Source organism: Herpailurus yagouaroundi, unplaced genomic scaffold, assembly GCF_014898765.1.
Source record: "Herpailurus yagouaroundi ecotype Mexico unplaced genomic scaffold, PumYag 140, whole genome shotgun sequence".
Lineage (NCBI taxonomy): Eukaryota > Metazoa > Chordata > Mammalia > Carnivora > Felidae > Herpailurus > Herpailurus yagouaroundi.
This window is the reverse complement of record NW_024412395.1, coordinates 46,633,709-46,650,214: the sequence shown is the minus strand read 5'-3', so window position 1 is coordinate 46,650,214 and position 16,506 is coordinate 46,633,709. Positions and strand designations below refer to the sequence as shown.

Here is a 16,506-nt window from a genome sequence, read left to right as displayed (position 1 = left end):
ACTCTCTAAATTTGATATAAATATTTAGTGTTTATTCTGTGCTTGGGTCTTTTGGTATATATGTGTGTGTGTGTGTGTGTGTGTTTGGCATATACGTTTATGTATGCATACATAAATATATAATTTGTACCTATGTAAAATTTTATGTACATACATAATTTATATATATTCATGAGAATATCTGATCAAAGCAATCATGTATCATGGCCTAACATTCTATAAAATTTAGCATAAAGAAATCATGCAAGAAAGAAAGGCTTCATGGAAGAGGTGATCCATGACTAGGCTCAGAAGAAACTGGTGAATTTGGTTTGGCCAATAGGAAGAAGAAATATGGAATGTTTTATAACTAACCTCAAAATAATTTGGTTTCTTACTGGTTTTATTTATACAGTGGATATTATCACTGCCACTCATCAAATATAATAGTGTTCAACCCATAAGTCACCAGTGAAATTGGAAGGGAAGAGTTAGTCGCTGAATTCAAACAATTATCCAGTATTTTCTTTGTTATATCAGAAGCTGTTGCAATTCTATCCAGTAGTAGCTTTTCTGGGATTTTCTTAAAAGAATAAAGATATTCTGGTTATAAGAAGCAGAAAAGTCTTGCGGGAAGAAAATATGTCTCAGTGTTTCAACTCTCCAAAAAGTAGAGAAATTTAATGATAAAAATTCTTGTACTATAATGATCCTAAGAACCATCAGCTGAATATGATGGCCTAGTTTCTCTCTTTAGCATACGCAAGACAAGGAGGTATTTTATTATAGAATTGTATTTTGATTTAAAGTATTTTTCATAATATATATTCATAATATATTTAATTTTCATAATATATTTAGTTGGGCATGATTAACCTCACCTTCAAAGTAACATTGCAGGAAGTGTCATCTGGATAGTACTTTTCAACTAGTTCACAATATAAAATATTAAACTACATTTGCATTATGATTCCAGTGAATCAAGAATCTTAAGCCAAATTTCCTCCAATATGACCAATGTTTAGGGAGTCATTTGGGGATTTTTTTTGGTAACACATTAACTCTTTCAGAAGGCTAGGGCACAGCGACCCTTACCACTTAGCTACGAAAGTTAATGGGGGCTTTGGAACCATTACCATGTCCATGTGCTGTTTTATTCATCCTAAAATCTTTACATTGGCCAGGCTGTGTTGTATGTCATGTCTTTGCATCACTTTTCATAAAACACTGCAAATCCATAATGTCTTCCAAGTGATCTCAAAGTATTTATATGTTTATTCTTGTAACATTAAAGTGGCTCTTCCCAGCCATGTGGCATGTCACAATGATTTATTTACAGGAAAAATTCACAACTTGGTAACATGTTGAATTCAGAATGTGCTCCTAATAAAAGTCTATACAGATTCTGCCCAATGCCATTTATGAAGAAATTTCCATTTGATTTAGGATTCTTTGGCAAGTATTGAAGTCATTTAAGCAGTTCAAAAAGAGAGAGATAGAGAGACAGAGAGAGATCCATCATCTTTCTGCTAGTAAAATAAGAAGATTATGTAAGCCAGAGGAAAAATATAGCCCAAAGTTGAAATATAATGACTGTGACTAATGTCAATGTGCTGCTCTTCCTTTCTAAAATTACAGAAACATGGACAGTAGTTTGAGACAACTGGTAATGTTCTTTGCTCTGAAAAATTCCATCATAAGAGGTGGAAATTATAATTTAATTTGATGCATTTTAACTAATATAATCAGTAGTGGATGTCAACATACCAAAATTTCATCAAACTATTTTTGATTTGGTCTGAGTATTAATGCATTAAGCTATTTTCATATGGCACTCATATACAAATGGAGATCATAAAACAATCAGTATGACCCATCATTTCCAAATCACCCAGGCTGAATGCTGTCTTACTTTCTTCTGTCTGAATCAGGTCAGCAGTTCCATTGTTTTAAATAGTAGGTCTTTAATTATGTTAAATTATTAGTACCTAATGTCAGTAACGTTAATAGAGTCAGATGTAATCACCATCATTTTTTCACACCATGACAAAGAGTTTCCAAATTAGCTGAATAAAAGGGGAGAAAAATCACAATTTGCAATGGGGTTTTGTTTCCAGAAATTAAATGCAACCAGCTCATCTGAAGGAAGCACAGTGGATGTTGCTCCCCCACGGGAAGGTGAACAAGCTGAAATGGAGCCTGAGGAAGACCTTAAACCAGAAGCTTGTTTTACTGAAGGTAAATAATTTCTAATATGATTCAAATGCAATGCACCTTCTTTTCTTACAGTGGCTGAAAATACTTCACTTGAGGGAACTATTTTAAAGAAATGGTAAAGACAATTTATCTTTGCTTTTTTCTTTTGTTCTGAAAAGTTAATTTATCTATATTTCCAGATTACAGTGGAATAGCAGTGATTTGACATGTCTTTTGTTTTTCGTTTCATCCTCCAGAATGTGGAGAGGCTAACCCTATGAGATAAATAGCGTTCTGGAATGTCATCTTATTGATACTGACTGCAGTCCCTTCAGACCTCATTGACAATGTTGTGATTTGATTTATAGATGCTACAATAATTATACCCCATCCTTCACAGTTTCAAATGTGGTTAATTTGTGCTGTGACCAGAGCTGTTAGGGGATGCGGATGTTTTGTAGAGTTTTGACAGGGAAAACAGTAGTTGTTCTCACAGAGACCAGTATAGTGTCTTGCACACAGATCAATAAAGATTTGCTGATTCACTGTGACTGGATTTAATCCAATGAGTAGTAGCTCAGAGAGAACAGAAGAATGGATGAGAATTAGAAATAACATGAAAACTAGGAGGGGGAGGACAAAGGAACAGAGATACTAACTGACAAGATGAGTCATAGTGTAACTAAGAAAAGCACTGAGGCTGAAAATAAATTAGCTTGGGAAAAATGACAGTGGCTGATACCTAGGACAACAGGGGGCTTTTCTGTACATGAAAAGAAGGAAGTAAAAAATTCAGGATCACATCAAGGAATTAATAAACAATTTGAAAGTGCAGTTTTCCCCCAAACCTATTTCCATCAATGGCCTTGAGGCAAAGAGAGATTCTAACTAGTATTAAAACATTTATACTCATGCAACTCTTGATAAAGTAATTCCTTGAATTTTAGGTGGCTGGCTGAATATATAAGTCTGAGAATGATTCATTTTATAGGAAAGATGCTAAAGATAACTAGGGAATGAAGTAGCCAGTTCCCCTGTAAATGATGATCTGAGACTGGCATGGGGAGAAAGCAACAAAGTTTAATTTTTTCCTATTTAAGGTTAAAATATATTTTCTAGGAATGATGGAGGTGGGTGGGAAAGTGAAGAATGTGGGTAAGGGGATGGGCAAAATAGATGGGCAAAATAGATGGGCAAAATGGGATTAACAGGTATGAACTTCCAGTTATAAAACAAGTAAATCATGGAGATGAAAAGTATAGCACTGAGAACACAGTCAGTAATATTGTAATAACTATGTATGTGACAGACTGTGACTACACGTATTGTGGTGAACACTCAATAATGTATGGGATTGTTGAATCAATATCTTGTACAAAATATATATACATTTCTAATTTATTGTATTTAATGTTATCTTTTAGGATGTATTAAAAAATTTCCATTCTGTCAAGTAAGTATAGAAGAGGGCAAAGGAAAGGTCTGGTGGAATCTTCGGAAAACCTGCTATAGCATTGTTGAACACAACTGGTTTGAGACTTTCATTGTCTTCATGATTCTTCTCAGCAGTGGTGCTTTGGTAAGTAAAATGCAAAGTGGTAAGAATCAGGTTCTAGTGAAATAGCTAATGCTCTGAAAATACCACAAACATACACTGAGTTTAAGAAGCAAAAAAGGAGGTATATCTATGCCTTGCAGAGCTTGGCACCCAGAGTTTAACTATGCAAAACTCAGCACAGAATAAATCAAAACTATAAACTGCCAGATGGAATTTCTCATCTGGTGTTTATCTAATAGATGTTTTCCTCACTGAGACAACCACTTACAGAGACATTCTGTAACTACGTTAACTTCTATGTCAAATACCATCCAGTTCTCCCTAATAATTATATTAACATTTATGGACTAAAAGTGTATTGTGTTTTCTTTATGTATAATCAGTTTATTCTTTCAAAATAAGACAGATCATTCAGGGAATCAATGAAAGTAATGTTGGAATAGGCCAAGTCGATCCTTCATTAACAGAACTTCTAGTTATTTCCTGAGTTCATATTACTTCTCTAAAAGCATGTCTTTATGGCAGTAATTGAGACAGAGATTTGAGGGTGAGAGACAGGAAAGAAAGAACATTTAAATCAGTAAAGATATTGACATTTCCTTGTCAACATTTTCTGTTAGTTTTAGTCTTCAGAATTTGTCTGTTTGTCAGATATTAACCCATATTTATCAAATTACTGCTTTGTGCCCAATATTATACTAAGCAATTTTATCAAGTATTTGAGGGAAGCAAGTAATTCAAGTAAAATAAAAGTATTTTTGACTCACAGGCTTTTGAAGATATATACATCGAACAGCGAAAGACTATCAAAACCATGCTAGAATACGCTGACAAGGTCTTCACTTATATATTCATTCTGGAAATGCTCCTCAAATGGGTAGCTTATGGATTTCAAACATATTTCACCAATGCCTGGTGCTGGCTAGATTTCTTGATTGTCGACGTAAGTATCCTGAGTGATTTTTATGAAATTATTTTTAAAAAGGCAAGTTTGACATTTCACATATTTCTATATTAAAACCTTGACTTTTGAGAACCTCTCCCTAATGCTGACACAACTATGCAGTTAAAAAAAAACCTACAGTAAATGTAAAAGAAAGTGCGTGTTCTGTGCCATAAGCAGACAGCTCTTTTTCTGAAACTTAAGGACCTCAAGGTAAGGAATAGCTAAAAATCTATTAGTTGACAGATCTAAGCTCTTAAATTATTAACAGTTTTAAAAAAATCTCCAGGAGGTAAAATTAAGATAGATTTGGGGCCAGAGATTGTGAGATTGCATTTTAATTCCTTTCTAGACTACCTGTTACTAAATAATGCTAAAATAACCCATCGATTGTATTCATTCAGCCACATATCCACAGAGACAATAAAATACATTTCCACTCTTAAATCAGTAAGTAGATATCCCAGTAGCTCTTCAGACATACACCATGCAGAGAGTTAGGTATAGGAGCCCTGCTCTGAATCTGACTACCCTGGGGTCAGTAGTCATAAAAACATCACCAGTTATAGGATCTCTCTGACTTGCACCCTATTCTCATTCCAAGTGATGAAGAAACACTGGAGCAAAATGACAGTCATCTGGTTCTTTGTAGTCTTTGATATTCCACTGCACAAAGCTTCACAGCCTCCCCCAAAAAACAAGGTACTTCAAGCACCATCTCTAGCTGTTCGCTAGCAATCAGAAAGCACTTTTTAGCCCTAACACTTGCCAATATGAATGAATAATTGCTGTATGTGTGCATTCATTTTATCATTTTGACAAGTGTGGGCCTATCTAAATTCTACTCCCCTTTTTCCCACGCATGCATAACTTATAATACTATAACCAATGTAAGTTTAACCCTTTGAGTTGATAAGAAATCTGCTACCAGATCACTTCAATGGACCAGATATGATTTCTAATTCCCATGGTTGGCCTTTAATGGACAAAAGAAATGAGTCTCAATGTTACCCTGAAAAGCTATCCATAAGGGAAGTTTAATATTCTTATGATCTGCGGTGGAATGGGCCTCAAAGAATATCTAGGATTTATTCTAGACATTAGGAAACTGAAGCCTCAGTTTAAATAATTTTCCTAAGATAATACAACTACTTAGTAACAAAGCTGAGATTAGTGTCCAAATTTCCTGATTCTCAATTCAGTTCTCCTTTACCCCATGAGTTTCCTATCTGTTATAAATGTAATACTGTATTTTCAGACTGTGGCTTTGGGATTTAGCACTTATTATCATCTCCAGCTTCTCCCTGAAGAACACTTAAATACATTTAAGAATCCTCTCTGGTTCAGAAAGATCTTGTCATGCATGAAGGTCATTTACAAATGTGATAGAACTTATCCAGAGAATTCTGAAATTTACTGAAATATTTACATTTACTAAAAATTTTACATTTACTAAAATACTACATTCTACTTCAAGTATTTCCATATATTTGCCCCATATAGGAAATATAAATAAGATGCTAAAATCTCTCAATAGCAGGGGTTTTGTATCATGTTTGTATCCTTAGAGACACCTAATATAGATACATAAGTATCTATTGAGTAATGTCTAAATGAATAAATTTAATTTCAAAAAATGTTGCTAAAAAAAATGACTTCCCTTTTAGTGAGTCTCAATTAGTAGGCTGGAACTGGGTAATTAAAGCCTTCTACTTTGGGACAAATTATGTTACCTTAAATGGGTCTAGGGTCTATCCTTCACAAAGCTAGGGCTGAAATATGTGAATTAATATAACCTCAGTTCACTTGTTCTCAGACCACTGGGTCCACTAAGCTAAAGTAAACATAGACATAAAACTGTTCTTGAAAGTACAAGTAAAGCATACTTAAAAGGGCTTCACAGTCCATCAGGTAAATTGCTGGTAAAAAGATACATAAATAAACAGCCACAGAAAGTTAAAAAAAAAAATCTGAGGTGTAAGTGAAGTACTTCAAACCAGAAGGAACATGTTTCAAACCTTGAGAAATGTATCTGTGTAAAAATGTGATCTCTTCAATTCCCTACCTAAAAGTAAATGTAGACTGCAGTGGGCTACCTATCCAACCTCCTAACATTCATTCATTTATTTAATAAACGTGCTGAGCACCTAAAAAGGGCCACGTGCCATTTTAAACAAAGGAGGTATGAACATGAACAGATCAAGCTCTGTTAGAGCGTACACCCTCTGGAAGGAAGGAACAAACATAAAGATATAAACAAATAAAATCTAAAAATAAGATCTTTTGGGGCTCCTGGGTGGCTCAGTTGGTTGAGCGTCTGACTTCAGCTCAGGTCATGACCTCACAGTTTGTGGGTTCAAGCCCTGTGTCAGGCTCTGTGCTGACAGCCCAGAGCCTGGAGTCTGCTTCAGATTCTGTGTCTCCCTCTCTCTCTGCCACTCTCCTGTTCATACTCTGTCTCTGCCTCTCTCTCTCAAAAATAAAACAAAACATTTAAAATATACGTAAATAAATAAAAATAAAAATAAGATCTTTTGTCGCATGTGGTATGATTGTTTTGCCTATTTGGGCTTTTGTTTCTTGACTTTGTTTTTTTGTCATGTAGAAATGTTTCATATTGATTTGGTCAAACTTATCAGTCTCATTTTTTCCCCTTCTTGGTTTGTTCATGCTTCTGAAGACCCTGTCATGTCAAGATTATTAAAACACTTTTTCATGTTTTTTCCCCAGTTTTATAGATGGAGTTTTGTTTGTTTCTTCATCCATTTAATTTTTATTTTGGTGTAAGGTGTGAGATTAGGATCCAACACTATTTTTTTTTCAAAATGATTTCTGCCTGCCTCTCTCTCTCTCTCTCTCTCTCTTTTTAACCTCTCCTTTGAAACGCTACCTTTAACTACATGGTAAATCTTAGCATGTCTTAGGTCTAATTTGGATTTTATTTGTTTCATTCATTTCTTTGTCTATTAACATAACAACTTGAATTACTGCAGATTTATAATTGGTTTTAGCATCTGGTGGGGTCAGTGCTCTCTGTTCTTAAAACAATAATAAATTATACTTACACTTTCTCATGTTAATATTTTAAAGTTTATATAGTTCTAAAGGCTCCTATACAACTTTTTAAAAAATATATGAAAACATATATTAGCACCTAAAATAATTGTATTCTTATAATAGTTTTTTACTTTATTCCTTTGTTTCATTGAGGTCAACAATAATATATCAGCAAATAGTGAAATCTACTACTTTTCTAATGAATATAGCTCTTATTTCTTTTTCCAGAAAGTGTTAAAAAAATGTTGGTAGTGGGCATATTCTTTTAGTCCACTTTAATGAGAATGCTTCTGGATTTTGCCATCAAAAATCATGCAAGTATTTGGAATGAAATGTATCATTGGGATGCATGGAGGTGATTGTGGTTTTTACTTCAACTTGCTCATACTGAACTTAATAAATCATCTTAAGCCATTTTAAAGAGAAATACATTCACATTACTTGGTTCATTAACCACTCACAGAACTCCCAGGGTCTTCTTCAAAATCATCAAATCCCTCCTGCATTAATTCTCTTTCTCAGTCTCGTTGATACAGAAACGTGGAAAGGTATGGAAGACAACTAAACCAACCTCCTGAAACTTGTAACACAAACAGGTTCATAAATTTGCTGTATTGTGAGGCACCTGGATTCATGTAAATTTATACTAAAAATTCAGTTTTTGTCACAGGGCTTCTCTTACACTTTGTACACATTAGCAGGAGTGCCTTTTGTATTTATCACAAAAGAGATGAAAGCAAAAATAATATACATTGAAAGGTTGGGGACATATTTGCTGAGGTGGAAAACACATTGGCCTTGAAAACAGAAGGCTTAAATTCCTGCCATGGCTTGCCCCTTGCTACCTTTTCTTGGGCTAGTCATTTGACCACTCTCAGACAGGTAAATAAGTAAAAAAAAAGACCATTGTAAGTTGTAAAGCATGCTATCAATATAGGATATTATCTTCAAATTTTAAGTGCATGGCAAATCTTTAAAATTATTTTTTTCAATATTGCCTTAACGTATATGAAGTTTTTCACATTAGTTACCTCAATAAATTAGTTTTTATCCTACATAAAATGGGATGAGGCCCATTAAAGGAAGCTCAGTTACTTGTGCCCCACTTCTCTAATAACTCAGAGTCAGGCATGGTGAGGTAGTTATATGCAAGTGGTCCCTCCCAGTCTTTGAACCCAGAATTTCCGATCCATCCAGTACTCTCTGATTTTGGCTATTGCCTTTCTTTTCTTCTCAAAGCATAAGCTTCCTTACTTGAGGTCTTGAGGAATTTCCAGCCACTTCCCTTTAAACTCCCAGTTCTCAAATAAAAAGACTTGGAGAGCATGAGGGAACTCTTCTGAAAGCAGCTCCAGAGGCCTAAAGAAACTGTGAATGCTTCCTGAGGCAAAGAAGCCCAGAATACAGAAGATTGCATGTTCTCTAATAACCTTTCCCATCTTTCCAGTCTTCTGTAGCAGCAAACACTAGACAGAAATGAATAGCTCAATAAATTATCTTGCCACTAGTCATTTATTTTTCTGTTAAATTCTGTGAGATGTATGCTAAATTAAACAACGAGGGAACAGTGTTCCATTTGCCTTTAAAGGCTCAGTTCTGTTTTTTGTGTCACGCTTTGTACCATGTGTTCTTGGGCAGATGACTGTTTCCATTCTACCTCATAAGACTGTTGGAGGATTCATTCAGATCCATTTTCAACAGCCTTTCTCACAAGAAATTAAGTTCACATGCCTTTAAAGCATCCAGCGGATGTAATGAATTAACTCCTCCCTCCCTACACATTAAGGAAAGCACTTGTACAGTCCTTGAGAATTGAGAAGATAGTCACTCAAACCATTTTCTGTATTTCGTGGCTCAGATGACAAACAAATATCTTCTTGGAGGTCTTAAAGCTCTTCCTGTTACAAAACGAGAAACAAATTTTTGATAAGGTATGCAAAAGGATAAGGTATGGTTTTGACGTCAGAACAGTTGGGTTCAAGTCCCAACTCCACCTCTTATTACCTCTTCGTCTCTTTTCTTTTGGGGAGGTGGGGGGCTTAACCTCCTCACCAGTGAAAAGGCAATAGTAATAGTATCTACATCTTGAGATTTATGTGCATAAGGCACTTAGAACAGAACCTTGCAGTGCACCTGGGTGGCTTAGTTGGTTAAGCATCTGACTTCGGCTCAGATCACGATCTCACGGTTTGTGAGTTCAAGCCTTGTGTCGGGCTCTGTGATGACCACTCAGAGCCTGGAGCCTGCTTTGGATTCTGTGTCTCCTTCTCTCTCTGCCCCTCCCCCACTTGCACTCTGTCTCTGCCTCTCTCTCAAAAATAAATAAACATACAAAAATTAAAAAAAGAACAGAACCTTACATATAGTAAATGTTCAATATATGCTACTATATTGAAAGAAAATCTAAGCAAATAAAGTATCTTCCTCTCAAAAAAGGACATGCCTTCTTTAACCTTTCATACATTTAACTAAAATTTCGTTACGTGTAAATATCAGAAGATGTATTTCACTAAATTATAAGTCCAGAAGTTTGGGAAAATATTTCTTCATTATTGTGAAACTACAACACAGTTTGATGAAATTTTTTTTCAGGTAAAACTATCCTATTATTTATTTATACAAAACATATTCAACCAGATAGCATTAGGCACCGTAAGAGAAGAATGTTTCATGCCAGTCCATGAAAAGTTTATGTGACCTGCCTGGAAGGGGAAAAGAAGATATCTAAGCAACTGACTCTATTAAATGGTAAATGCTTCCAGGACACATAACCAAGACACTATATAAATTCAGGAGAGAAATACAACTTCCAATCAATGATATTAAGCACAGGTCCACAGAGAATCTGGCTTTTGAATCAAATCCTGAATCATCAGTTATACATACACAGGTTGAAAGGGGTTCCATGGGGTGAAATATCTAACTTGAAGGGTTTACAGATGTTTATAAAAATGAGCAAAGGCTCTGTTTCCATTGGTAAGAAAAGCAGTGACATCAGATGAGCCTGGCAATGTAAGATGATCCCACTATGTGGAAGGTGAAGGCTGCCAAGATACGTCTGAATTTTATGTGGTCGGTACTAAAGAAGAGACACCATATCCTATGTCTTTAGTCAACAGTTTATTTCTTGGTGGACTGATTAATATCTTTTGTTTTGTAGGTTTCTTTGGTTAGCTTGGTAGCCAACGCTCTCGGCTACTCAGAACTTGGTGCCATTAAATCCCTACGGACACTAAGAGCTTTAAGACCTCTAAGAGCATTATCCCGGTTTGAAGGCATGAGGGTAAGAAGAAAAAAACTCTGATGATTCATGTCAGAATTGAATGTAGGTGATCATTTAGATACAGAGGGGTACCCTACTCTTCTGATACTTAGTTCATAGAGTTACAGAATTTCAGAGCAGGAATCTTAGAGATCACTAAGGCCAGCCTCATGAAACCGAGGTTTATACAAGCAGGTCCTCAGAAACTGTGGCAGAACAGGACTAGAATTCAAGTCTTCTGATAAGAGTTCAAGGATGTTTCTACAACATCCAAAAAATGTGCTGCCATTTATTTCTTTTCATTGCTTATGCATTTTTAAATGATTATTTACTATTGACATTCATCTTAGTAAGGGTGTTTCTCCCTCCCAATGGGCAGTTTGATTCCTCAGAAATCACTGGTAATGAATGAAAAGTAAAGAGTTTTTGTGTGCTTTACTTCTTCAATTAACAGGAGTAACAAAAAACACTTGTTGTACAAGAAAACAACACTAAATTGTAGCCTCTGATAAAATCTATACATCCTAAGCAACCAAAATAGGGGGTTGGAATAATAAAGTTGGCATTTCAGGCAACCCCTGGGGTTTGTTTTAAAGATTGCTCTTTTGGGGGCGCCTGGGTGGCGCAGTCGGTTGAGCGTCCGACTTCAGCCAGGTCACGATCTCGCGGTCCGGGAGTTCGAGCCCCGCGTCGGGCTCTGGGCTGATGGCTCAGAGCCTGGAGCCTGTTTCCGATTCTGTGTCTCCCTCTCTCTCTCTGCCCCTCCCCCGTTCATGCTCTGTCTCTCTCTGTCCCAAAAATAAATAAACGTTGAAAAAAAAATTAAAAAAAAAAAAAGATTGCTCTTTTAACAGAGCATTCTGAATGAGGTTCACTTTTTCTATAGCATGTGTATCGTTCTCGCCAGCTCTCTTCTTTAGTGTATATTTTATGCACCTACATGTAAAGTACACACTTATTTAGTTACACAATCTCTTGTCATGCCCCTCAAAATACTATTTAGCAAAGGCCAGCTTTGTTTAACCCAGCATGCAAATGCACATGGCTATTAAATTTCTCCCTGGCCGTAGGGCTTTTATGTTAGAAGGTTTGTTTGGAGCAATAAAAACACTTCAGCCTTGACCTGGAGATTCACTCATCAGGGAGAATGAAACCACTCTCCAGACTTTCCAGAAGCACTGTGAGCAAAGAAATATTTGGTTTTACATTCTAATTTCATTTCGTTGCTACTTGATAAAAAAGTCACAGGACAAGATAAAATTCATAAAAATTATATAATTTCAAGTTCTTTTCAAACCAATCTTTGCCATTATTGACTTAAGCCCTCGTCCTGAATCCACAGCTGCATATTAACAATTCCTCTTTGAGGGGAGATAGCAATTGAACAAAATAAGAAACTTATAAATTTGCTCCAATCTGAAAAAATAGTTTGGCATTTTAATTCAACCATATGGCAGAATTAATATTCCCACTATAAAATATGGTAAATGTATCATATATTTATTTGATAAGAAAATTTGTGCAGGTCATTTTACACAAATTTTAGTAACAAAGAAATGTGGCAACTATAATATATATGACTTAATTTCTAAAAGAAATAAAACAAGTAGCATATGAAATTTTTACAACTTTGAATTTCAGGTTTTGATGTTAATTAAAACATTTTTGGTGTTGATTTCTAACATAACATTTGCAGTATTTAAAAAAATTTTAACATTTATTTTCGAGAGAGAGAGAGAGAGAGAGAGAGAGAGAGCAAGTGGGGAAGGGGCAGAATGAGAGGGAGACCCAGAATCTGAAGCAGGTTCCAGGCTCTGAGCTGTCAGCATGGAGCCTGATGTGGGGCTTGAACCCACGAACAGTGAGATCATGACCTCAGCCAAAGTCAGACACAACCGAACGAGCCACCCAGGTGCCCCGCTTTTACAGTATTTTAAAATAAAACAATAGTTTTATTTAATATACATGCCTAACAAAATAGTCCAATATGAATCAGATTAAATTAGACAAGAAAAGATACTGTCAACCTCCCTAGAGATTTCAAAATACAACTTAAGCTCTTTTGAATTTAACAAGAGGAAAGGTAACTTGATTTCTCCTTCATGAAACAGGTCAGTGTAGGTTGATGAAGCAACATGTACCCCAAAGTGAACATTTGAGAGATTTAGAATAATAATGAGGACATATTCAGTACTTTTATGTCCAGAGATAAATTCCATCTCATTTAATATACTTTTTTAAATTGGGATTTATCAGTAGAGAAAAAAATAAAGCACCTTGTAAATTCCTAACTCTATTCTTCATGGTCATAAAAAGTTGACTTGATCTGTGGATGCAGATTTAAGGCATTATTAATACTTCATTTGTAAAGGATTTGTTTAACCTTGTTTTCAAATCATCAGTCATTCATTAACACTTTTGAAAATTAAAATGTTTTGCTGAATGACGATTACTTCTTCTGTTGGTATTTAATGCATTTTTTTTTCTTTTCTCCCCAGCATACAAACATTTTCTGACTCCATCTTACTATATCAGGTTTTTATTTCTTTTCGCACTTTGGCATATTTTGGTTTCCTTAAATCCTTTAGCTCTTTAGCTGTGTCACTGTTTGTTTTCCCTTATCAAACATGTCCTAGAAAACATCCAAGAAACAACTTACTCACCTAGTTTTTTAACTCTTTTCACGCCCATTTTAATATTAAATAAGTAAACGAAAGGAATGGTTTCCATTGTAACGATCTGTCGGCTGTCTTACCCTCGTTTCCTCTTCTAGGTTGTTGTGAATGCTCTTGTTGGAGCAATTCCCTCTATCATGAATGTGCTCTTGGTTTGTCTCATCTTCTGGCTGATCTTTAGCATTATGGGTGTGAATTTGTTTGCTGGCAAGTTCTACCACTGTGTTAACACGACAACGGGTAACATGTTTGAAGTTAGTGAAGTCAACAATCTGAGCGACTGTCAGGCTCTTGGCAAGCAAGCTCGATGGAAAAACGTCAAAGTAAACTTCGATAACGTTGGCGCTGGCTATCTTGCGTTGCTTCAAGTGGTAAGTTGCCACTGTGTGAGTTCTGAAAACATTTTCAAAATGTTTCACAAAAGATCATTTCTTTGATGGTCTTTGATTGAATAATTAACATCTGACAGTATAAAAGTAGTTGATGATAACACCTATATTATCAACTGAACTTGATTTTAAGATGTTTTGCAGTTAACTTATTATGTATTTACAGCAGTGTTCTGCTTTTAGTATGTTTTAATATGGCCTTGTATTTGTTTCCTAGGTTTTTTCTTTTTTTTCTTTTTAATTTTTTTAATATTTATTTATTGAGAGAGAGAGGGGAAAGGGGCAGTGACAGGGAGACAGAGGAACTGAAGCAGGCTCCGCGCTGTGAGCATAGAGCCTGATGTGGGGCTCGAACTCATGAAACATGAGATCATGACTTGAACCAAAATCAAGAGTTGGTCACTTAACCAACTGAGCCACCCAGGCGCCCTGCTAGGTTTTCTCTTATTATATATTGAGGACTATTGCACTATACTGTTTTTAGTTTTCTTTAGCAGTCATTGCCAAAGGAGCAATTTTATATGTTAAAATAACAATGTATAGTTTATTGATGAATTAAATATATTTTAGTGCCAAATTAAATTATTAGCCAGGAAATTTATTGTACCAACATCTAAGGAGGATGGTTCTAGTATTTGTGGGAATACAAATCTTATGGGTAGATTTCAAAATGTATAATGTTTAATAATTTGGACTCAGTTGACCACATATTAACTAATCAGTTATTTGCTAATGAAAACCATTGAGTTGTGTTTAAACTCCCCACAGGTTTGAATCGCAGAGCTTATGTTTTTGTATGAAAAGGACTTGAGACTAAGATGGCAATTTTATGAATCAAGCCTCCAGATAAATTTTAGTGTAGAAAAAAAAATACAGTATCTTCCAAGAGAAACAAAGAAAATGAGTTCCAGACTCTAAATAAAATCATATTCTATTTCAATTTAATTTCTTCATTCAATTCATTTCAATCTATTTTTTTTAATTTTTTAAATGTTTATTTATTTTTGAGACAGAGAGAGAGAGAGAGAGAGAGAGAGAGAGAGAGAGAGAGAGAGACAGAGAGAGGAGGCGGGGGAGGGGCAGGGAGAAAGGGAAACACAGAATCCAAAGCAGGCTCCAGGCTCTAGAGCTGTCAGCAGAGGCTAATGCAGCACTTGAACCCACGAGCTGTGAGATCATGACCTGAGCTGAAGTTAGACACTCAACCTACTGAGCCACCCAGTCGCCCCTTTAAAAAAATTGTTTTTTCACATTTCAACCTCTTTGTAGAAAATTTTACAATATTATACAAAAAGTTACTTATAGTAACACTATCAGATTTTCATATAGTGAAACCCCATATTCTTAGATTAAGTTTTTAATGCAGAATTCAAACATGTATTGTTCACAGGCCACATTTAAAGGCTGGATGGATATTATGTATGCAGCCGTTGACTCAAGAGATGTAAGTATCACTCATACTATTTATAGATACTAGATTCTTCTATAGTGAACATTTGCAATAATTTAAGTGAATGACCCAGAATTTTACACTAGATGCAATAAGAACATTTATAATTTCATACAGAAATGATCCTCGTAAGCTAAAGCACTTAAATGAAGATGATATTTTTGTTAATATATATCTGGTAAATATATCTAATATACATAGATCAGAAGACATCAGACTGATCCATAAATAAGGCTCAAGATTAGAAATGTTGCTCATGGGAAAGTAACTTGTCTCTCCCTCTCCCTGGAGAGTATGATAAAGCAGAGTTTGTAAAGCAGCTTCCAAAAATATCACGAAAAAAAGCAAGGAAATTTCAGGGAAACTCAATTTTGAAAATAGGAATTAAAAAATTCCTCAGAACGCATCTGTTTATACTGCATTTTCCTCTTAGAAGTTGATGTTCTATTATTAAAGCCATATCTTAAAGAACCAACATCTCCAAACCCAAATTTAAAGTACTGCAAAATAATAGGTTCTGACTAATAATAGGTTCAAATGTTTCTTGTTTTATCAATTATTTATTCTAAAAATGTGTATAGGTAAGCCACAATGGAAAGAGAGATTCAGGAACAATCATAAAAATTACAAACTTTCATTATCCTAGATCATACTAGTTTGTAAAAAGAACTTTTTTTTGCAGAAGAGTATCTAGCGCAAGGCGAAAATAGCTTTATATTAAGTAGCAACACTCACCAAACTGTTAATAATTTAAAGTATTTATTACATTTTTAAATATTATTTAATATTTTCAATACTATTTAGGTAAAACTTCAGCCTGTATATGAAGAAAATCTATATATGTATTTATACTTCGTCATCTTTATCATCTTTGGGTCATTCTTCACTCTGAATCTATTCATTGGTGTAATCATAGATAACTTCAACCAACAGAAAAAGAAGATAAGTATTCCTCAGCTCTCAACTTTCTCCACTCTGAGGTTCTGTTTGTTGTACA

At 35.0% G+C, this 16,506-nt stretch overlaps 1 protein-coding gene across 4 annotated transcripts in view; it reads left to right on the top strand.

Annotated features, from left to right (window-relative positions):
- LOC121030637 (sodium channel protein type 3 subunit alpha) overlaps positions 1-16,506 on the top strand; it is a 116,277-nt gene that overhangs the window by 92,452 nt on the left and 7,319 nt on the right. For all 4 annotated transcript variants that reach the window (XM_040475235.1, XM_040475238.1, XM_040475236.1 and 1 more), the window contains exons 19-25: positions 2,097-2,217; positions 3,600-3,754; positions 4,503-4,676; positions 10,894-11,016; positions 13,769-14,041; positions 15,450-15,503; positions 16,314-16,451. In XM_040475235.1, coding sequence (XP_040331169.1) covers positions 2,097-2,217; positions 3,600-3,754; positions 4,503-4,676; positions 10,894-11,016; positions 13,769-14,041; positions 15,450-15,503; positions 16,314-16,451 — 1,038 coding nt within the window. The remainder of the gene's footprint in view (positions 1-2,096; positions 2,218-3,599; positions 3,755-4,502; positions 4,677-10,893; positions 11,017-13,768; positions 14,042-15,449; positions 15,504-16,313; positions 16,452-16,506) is intronic.